The following is a 7959-nucleotide window of genomic DNA, read 5'->3' as shown; positions in this document are numbered from 1 at the left end:
AAGGTACAGATTTCCTATTCCTAGAATAGAGGATTTGATGGACTGTTTAGGAGGTGCCATGTATTTTACTAAGTTGGACCTTAGAAGTGGGTATCATCAGATTAGAATTAAGGAGGGTGATGAGTGGAAAACCACTTTTAAGACCACAAAAGGGTTGTATGAATGGCTTGTGATGCCATTTGGAATTACCAATGCCCCAAGCACCTTCATGAGGTCGATGAATGAGGTGTTGAAGGACTTCATAGGCAGATTTGTGGTGGTGTACTTAGATGACATACTCATCTATAGCAGAACCAAAGAGGAGCACCTAGAACATTTGAGGTTAGTCCTAGAAAGGTTGCATGAAGAGAAGCTGGCAATCAACCTAGAGAAGTGTGACTTTTTGAAGCAAGAGTTAGTCTACTTGGGGTTTGTGGTGTCTAAGGGAACCTTGAAGATGAATCCAAGCAAAGTGGAGGCAATCTTGAATTGGCCTGCCCCTAAAACAGGGACTGAAGTCAGGAGTTTCCATGGTTTAGCCAAATTCTATAGAAAGTTTGTGAGGAACTTTAGTGGTATATGTGCACCAGTACTTGACACCAAAAGGCCTTAAAACTACGTTCAAATGGATTGAACAAGCTGATGAAGCATTCCAATTATTGAAGCAAGAAGTAGCCACAAAACCCATCCTACTCTTACCTACTTTTGACAAGCTATTCACATTGGAATGTGATGCAAGTGGCATTGCAGTAGGGGGTGTATTGAGTCAAGAGGGAAGGCCTGTGGCATTTTTTAGTGAGAAGCTTAATGAGGCAAAGAAGAGGTATTCAACATATGATTTGGAGTTGTATGCACTAGTTCAATCTCTCAAGAAGTGGAGGCATTACCTACTCCCAAAGGAATTTGTGGTGTTCACAGATAACCAGGCTTTGAGTTACATCAACACTCAAGAGAAGCTTAGCAATAGACATTTGAAGTGGATGGAGTACATCCAATCCTTTACCTTTACCATCAAGCATAAAAAGGGGCATCTTAACAAGGTCGCAGATGCTTTAAGCCGGAAGTTGTTGACTATCCAAGAATTACAATTGTGGAGCATAAGGATAGAAGGTTTCAAGGATCTCTATGAAGAAGATGAGGACTTCTCATCAACCTACAAGGTTTGCAAGGAGTTTGAGAATCATTTTCATGGTGAGTATGCAGATTACACTCTTCAAAATGGTCTCTTGTTCAAAGGCAATCAATTATGTGTACCTAGAGGATCCATGAGAGAAAATCTCATACAAGAGAAACACAATGGTAGTCTAAGTGGACACTTTGGAATCAATAGAACTTTGGATCTAGTACAGAGGTACTACTATTGGCCTAAGTTGCCAAGGGATGTGAGAAGGTATGTGGAGCAATGTGGTGTGTGTCAAAGGACAAAAGGAGGATCAAGTAATGCAGGCCTCTATCAACCATTGCCATTCCCAAATAGGCCTTAGGAGTGTGTGAGCATGGAATTTGTGGTAGGACTCCCCAAGACAAAGACATGTATGGATAGCATCTATGTGGTAGTAGACATATTTTCTAAGATGAACCATTTTATTCCATGTAGAACTAATCATGATGCTAGTTATATTGCACATCTCTTCTTTAAGGAGATTGTAAGGATTCATGGACTCCCAATAAGTATTGTTTCAAATAGGGATAGCAAGTTCATGGGCCATTTTTGGCAAACCTTATGGAGAAGACTAGGGACTAATTTGTCATTCAGCTCAGCTTACCATCCACAAATTGATGATCAAACTAAAGTCATTAACAAGGTGTTAGGCAACTTGTTGAGGTGTCTAACCAAGGAGTATGGGCAGACATGGGATCTAGTTATTCCACAAGCTGATGCCTACAATGACAGTGTAAATAGGACCATTGGAAGGAGTCCTTTTGAGGTTGTCTATGGCAGACATCCAAGAGGGGTGTGTGAACTAAGAGAACTTGGTTCCATGGAGATGAAGAGTGGGCAAGCAGAGGACTTCACTCAAATCATCAAGGAAGTCCAAGAACAGGTCAAGAGAGCCATCCTAGAGTTTACTCAAAAACTGAAAGCAAAAGTTGATGAAAGAAGGAGAGAGGTTCAATTCAAAGTGGGTGACTATGTGATGGTCCATTTAAGCAAAGCTAGAATGCAAAGCAGCAAGCCTACTAAGCTACAAATGAAGAGGGCAGGACCTTGTAGAATTCTATCCAAATATGGGGAAAACGCCTACAAGGTGGATCTTCCTTCAGATTTGGCCATATCACCAATCTTCAATGTTGCTGATTTGATACTATACAAAGGTGAAATAGTAGGGCAAACTCAGAATCAAGCCAAGGTGTTGTAGGACTTGGATATGAATGCCTTACCTCAAGTGAGGCAACCCATAGCAGAGGAGATCTTGGAGTCAAGGGGGAAGAAGTCTACTAGACACCAGGTCTACATGGAACACTTGGTGAAGTGAGCAAGTCAACCTGAGTCTGAGGCCACTTGGGTTGAAGAGAGCAGGTTCAAGAAACTTGGTATTGACCCGACTCTCATCTCTCCCCTAGTTCCTTAATTTTGTGTAGAGGGGGAGTATGGTGCAGGAGCACCCTTCTAAGGTCTTCCTCCATGAGACTTTTTTTGGAATTTTGCTTCTTTAAGAAGCCATGTAAATGTAATAAGAGCCAAGAGCTCACTGGTCTTGTTCAGGTCCTAGTTTAGGTCCTAGGTTCACAAGTCTAGGTTGAGATTTCTTGTGGAGTAGAGGGTATGTGTGTCATTGATGAGTTTGGGGTCCTTTTAGCATGGTTGTGTCCATAAGATAGCCCAAGGTAGGCCCAAAAGTCAAGAAAAGCAACATTGTAAAAGTTGCTCAAAAGTTGTAAAAAGTTGCATGACAACTTTTCAAAGTTGTCATGCAACTTTTTCCACCAAATAGGTCATAACCTTAGCTTGGCATTGGGAACCCTAACCATGGCACACAAATCGAGGCAGAGACACTATAAATTGTTGCAAACCCTAAAATGAGGGGTTGGATGTCAGATTGTATGGCCCAAGAGAAAAGACCTTGACTGTGACTGTGTTTTTGTTGTCAGTCGGCACAAGTGGAGCATGAACAGGTAGATAATGGATTGTTTTGCAAACTAAATGGTGTTCAGAGTCTTGCATTGTGTTTATACTTTCATTTTGAGCACTTAAGTTAGGTTCTTGTGCAGGTTTTGTGTGTTTTGTAATTATTTTGTGAAGTTACTCTTTCATTGTCCAGTTTTGGATTGTTTTGTGTAAATGGGTTGACAACTCCTATCCCCATTGTGGAAACACCATGAAACCATGGAGAATAGGAGTGCAGACCCTGTACAGTACCTCAGAGGAAGCAGGGCCCGTGAAGATGCAGGAAAGCTTTTCAAAGACCCACTCCTAGGTGCGACTGGACTATCCCTAGCTAGGGAGGGTTGAGGTTGCAGAGGTCCATGAGACCAAGGTAGGACAAGGAAGGAGGCACCCTTTGGAGGAGTTGTAGAGGGGTGTGTGGAGCACCATTGGTGAGAAGGAGGAGCTTCCACCAATCCAGTTAAGGTGGTAAAGACAACAAACCCCCACTGTGACCCTGGTAGGCCTTAAAACCCTCATAAAAGCCCTCAAAAACCCCAAAATTCACCTAGGGCAGTGTACGGACACTTGGAGGCCCAAAACTAGGAAAATCTTTGAGCCCTTGCCAAATGATTAGCAATCCCTTTGGGGAGTTTCACAAGTTTGTGCATCGTTTGCAAGAGGGAGCCCTAAAAGTCTGGAATGGAGGCCTAATTGGGCACATTCCTTGTAGCCCTATTTTGTAGGAAAGAAGCAAAATAGTGAGATCAATAACAAAATGGAAGACTAAACCTCTTGGGGGCACTTGAATGGATGGAAAACCATGTCAATTACCTATCCTATCCTTGCTAGGACCTAAGAAGGTGTAGGAGGAGCTAAACCTTTATTAGCCTATGTGAGGGTTTTTGATGCTTGTGTGTAGGTGTGACCTTAGGAGAAGTACCACAGGTTGTTGGTGGGTGGATTGGGCAAGGTTAGGGGATTCCACAGGCAAGGGAGTCCTAGAGATCATAGGGTGTGGTTGGAACACTTGGTGATCCAAGGAGAGGATCAAGGAGCATAGACTAGGCTAGTCTATCCCATTCCCATCCCATCACTACCCAAAAGCCAAACCAATAGCTATAAGCAATTAAGTTGCACGTGAAGATAACCAAAATACAATTGTCATATTCCTATATACCATTTAGAATATGTATACGCTTCCCCTAAATATTATAAAAGATTTTAACAAAAGACCATTACTCTTACTCTCAATCAGATGAACTGAAATACTACAAAATGATATCCTGCCGAATAAAAACGTCAAATAATTGTTAAGATAGAAAAAGAAAGATTCGGCAAGGAATCTGAGGGTTCTGAATGACTCAGTGGAAAGCGATAGGACCGCAAGTAAGAAGTAGTTTGGTATTAAGCGCCACCGACTTATGACGTCAGATCCCCTACGTCACAAATCACACGAATGCATTGACAAATATCGAGGGAACCGATGACGTCAGCGATCGAACGTCTAGTCCAGAAAATTATTGTTCTCGAGTATGATATTTATCAGTTTCAGTCGGTCACTCAAAACCAGCGGTAAGGACACGTTTAAAACTCAACTTCATTAGCTAGTCGGCAAAACTGATTAAATTAGATTACGTTTCCCAAGTAAAGACTTGTGAACCAGAATTACACCGTCTACCATTCTGTGCTCTTAATAAATTTGTCTATATATACATCGCAATCTGTGTTACTACACATATCTAACAAAAAGCGGTGCCCATCAAAAACGTATGGCAAAGCAGTTGTTAGCACGAGAGGAGATTTTGAGGGACGAGAGAAGTTGTTGTAAAAGTTCTGTCATGTTTTCTGATAGCAATCGTTCTCTTCAAATTCCGAAGGCTTATATCAGACCTCCGACAGAGAGGCCGAAATTTAACGAAGTGGCTTCCTTAGATAATATTTCAGTACTTGACTTAGCTCATCTGGATGGCCCCAAAAGGCCTTTGGTCATTGATGGAGTTCGATCTGCTTGTCGGCAAGATGGTTTTTTTCAGGTGCAATTCATGTTTCTAACTCTTTGGTTTCCTCAACTTTGTTGCTAGTTGTTTGTAATTTCTATGATTATCTCTGTGGAGTGTGGTGTAAATTAAGTCCATAGTTACAAATCGCGCATTTTTCTGTTTGTTCAGGTTATTAACCACGGAGTCTCCGACGAAGTCATCAACCGACTGCTGGAAGTTGCAAAAGAATTTTTCACCATGCCCATTGAGAAGAGAGAGAAGTTCTATTCTGAAGATCCTTCTAGTGTTATTCGCTTGTCAACTAGCTTTAACGTTGAGAAAGAGGAAGTCTACAATTGGAGGGAATTCTTGAGGCACCATTGCTATCCTTTAGAAAAATATGTGGACACCTGGCCATTGGACCCCCCTGCTTACAGGTACTTCTATAAGGGTTCTCCATCATTTCCTTGCCTTAATGTCCTAAACGTTTTCCACTGATATAACTATGATTTGTATGTGCATACAGGGAAGCTGTTGGAAAATATTGCATAGAGGTAAGAGCCCTCGCTCTACGCTTGCTAGCTGCCATTTCTGAGAGCCTCGGACTGGAACCAGATTTTCTTGAGAAAGCTCTTGGACAACAGGCTCAACATATGGCTATCAACTATTATCCTCGCTGCCCAAATCCTGAGCTCACATTTGGATTACCAGCTCATTCAGATCCCAATGCTCTCACAATTCTTCTTCAAGGAGATGTCTCGGGCCTTCAAATTTTCAAGAACGGACAATGGTGTACTGTGCAGCCCCTACGTAACGCCTTCGTTGTCAATATTGGAGACCAATTGCAGGTATACCACTTATATTAGGGTTTGCGTCATTAGGAGGTGTAATGTTTGTGTGATAAGAAAATGGGGTCACTTTGTTTTTTTAGGGTTTTTTTGTTTTAATACCCAACTCGTTTGTTCATACCCAACTCATTTTCTTTTGCAGGTTTTGAGCAATGGAATATACAAAAGTGCAATTCATCGTGCATTAGTGAATGCAGCTGAAGCACGCATCTCAGTTCCTACGTTTTACTGCCCTTCTCCTGACGCACTGATTGCTCCTGTTCCATCGTTAGTCACGAGTGATCAACCTGCCCAATATAGAAAGTTTACATATGAGGAATACTATCAGAAGTTCTGGAGTAAAACTCTGGAAGGAAATACGTGCTTAAATTTCTTTGCTGTTGATTCTAAAAATGTATGTCTACCGACACAAGACAACAACTTGTGACACTAATACTTGTTACTTTTAGGTAGTTCGTTATCTTTCTCATCTGATGGACTCTGAACGAATGTCAGATGTCTAAGTGATTCTATTTCCATGGCTTTTAGGTGTTCTTTTCCGTTGTAGTTCTTTGCGTTTCCATAAATTGCAAGGTCTTGCGTTCATGCACATTGTACTATCAGATGTCTAAGATTAACCTAATTTTTTAAGGTTTTCTTTTCCATTGCAGTTCTTCATGTTTCCATAACTTGGAAGCCCTTGGGTCCATGCAACTTTATTATCATAGATCTAAACTTAATGTAAATTTATAGTTTCATATTGAAGAGCATAAATCCTTTTCCTGTGAGAACTATATTAAGTATTTCTCGTCGGCATCCATGAAATAGGATAGAGTAGCATACATGCTATGTTTTAAGCACTTTATTTTGAACCACAACTTTTAAGGCTCCATGAGCTTTTACTTTGTAAGTAACGGATATTATGCTACTTTAAAAATCAATAGCTTGGAAGATATGCCAATACTCGAAATTTGATGGTTGATACGCACCTATGTTTGTAGGTGTATTGGCATGTATATGCACGGACACTATATGAGATCAAATAAAATAAAATATGAGAGATAATTATATGAAATTGCTGTGGTACATGCAATTGATTAATAGAATTGGTGGTAAGAAAACAATCTATATAATAATCCTTTTTAAATAAATATGATAGGACGATTACAATCTTTATAATTAATCAATTATTTTTATTTATTTTTTTATTATATTAATAGACATAAGAATTAATAAACTTATAATCGAATAATATATAAAAGTTATAGTAAATCAATAAAGATATTCATAAGCTTTGATTTATAAAAAGTGGCTTAGGCCTGTATGATTACATATCCACTAAAATGTGTCACCTAGGGCACATAAGAAGTGCACACCTAGCTAAGAAAGAGAGCCCCCAAAAATAGTAGAAAACCACTAAGCACAAAAAAGGATCGAAGACAAAAACAACAACAAAAACTACCCAGAACTATACCAAAACTATCAAACCACCTTAGACACAAAGAGATGGCCTACTAGTTGGAGGCATTTCCTTCTTGCCAATCCTCACACAAACTAAAGACTTTATCAAAAAATGATATTTTTTTATTGCAATCATTAGCAGAGATTGGCGTACCTAAATCGGGAGTAACTCTCACCATGGACATAGGAGGCTCCATAGACACATAAGGGCAAAGAGTGTCTCTTTTGTTTGGCTCTACTATGGTCAATCTCCTCCTATATGGATTTCAAGGAAGCCAAAGTTTTGAGGACCATCTCCTAGCTTTGACTATACATCTCCTCATTTTTTCCTTTCAAGATCTCCTGATTTTTCTTTTAATCCAAAACCATCCTATCTTCATTCTTCTACAACAACTTTTCTGGTACCTCCTTTATCTTTCCTTCCACCTTCTCCCAATTTTATATCTTCTCATCCATATTTCTCATCAGTTTCCAAACACATTCATCTTTTAAGTCCATGACCCATTTGTCTTCTCTAGTCCTTGCCTCTGTCACTTCCACGAGTCTATTAATTCTCTTGACAACAACATCAAATTGTGAAAGAAGTCATTTGATAAGTAATTCTTGTCATTCCACATTCTCT

The 7959-nt window shown here is 40.0% G+C and overlaps 1 protein-coding gene across 1 annotated transcript; it reads left to right on the top strand.

The window, feature by feature from the left end:
- Positions 1-4786: 4786 nt before the first annotated feature.
- Positions 4787-6682, top strand: LOC131047664 (flavanone 3-dioxygenase 2). The gene is made up of 4 exons (XM_057981460.2): positions 4787-5103; positions 5239-5486; positions 5576-5897; positions 6040-6682. Exons 1-4 carry the CDS (start codon positions 4840-4842, stop codon positions 6322-6324), a joined length of 1119 nt encoding a protein of 372 aa, XP_057837443.2. The 5' UTR covers positions 4787-4839; the 3' UTR covers positions 6325-6682.
- Positions 6683-7959: the final 1277 nt, after the last annotated feature.

This window comes from Cryptomeria japonica, chromosome 4, assembly GCF_030272615.1.
Source record: "Cryptomeria japonica chromosome 4, Sugi_1.0, whole genome shotgun sequence".
NCBI classification, from domain to species: Eukaryota; Viridiplantae; Streptophyta; class Pinopsida; order Cupressales; family Cupressaceae; genus Cryptomeria; species Cryptomeria japonica.
Note: the sequence above shows the minus strand (reverse complement) of the source record. Positions and strands in the feature narration are given on the sequence as shown.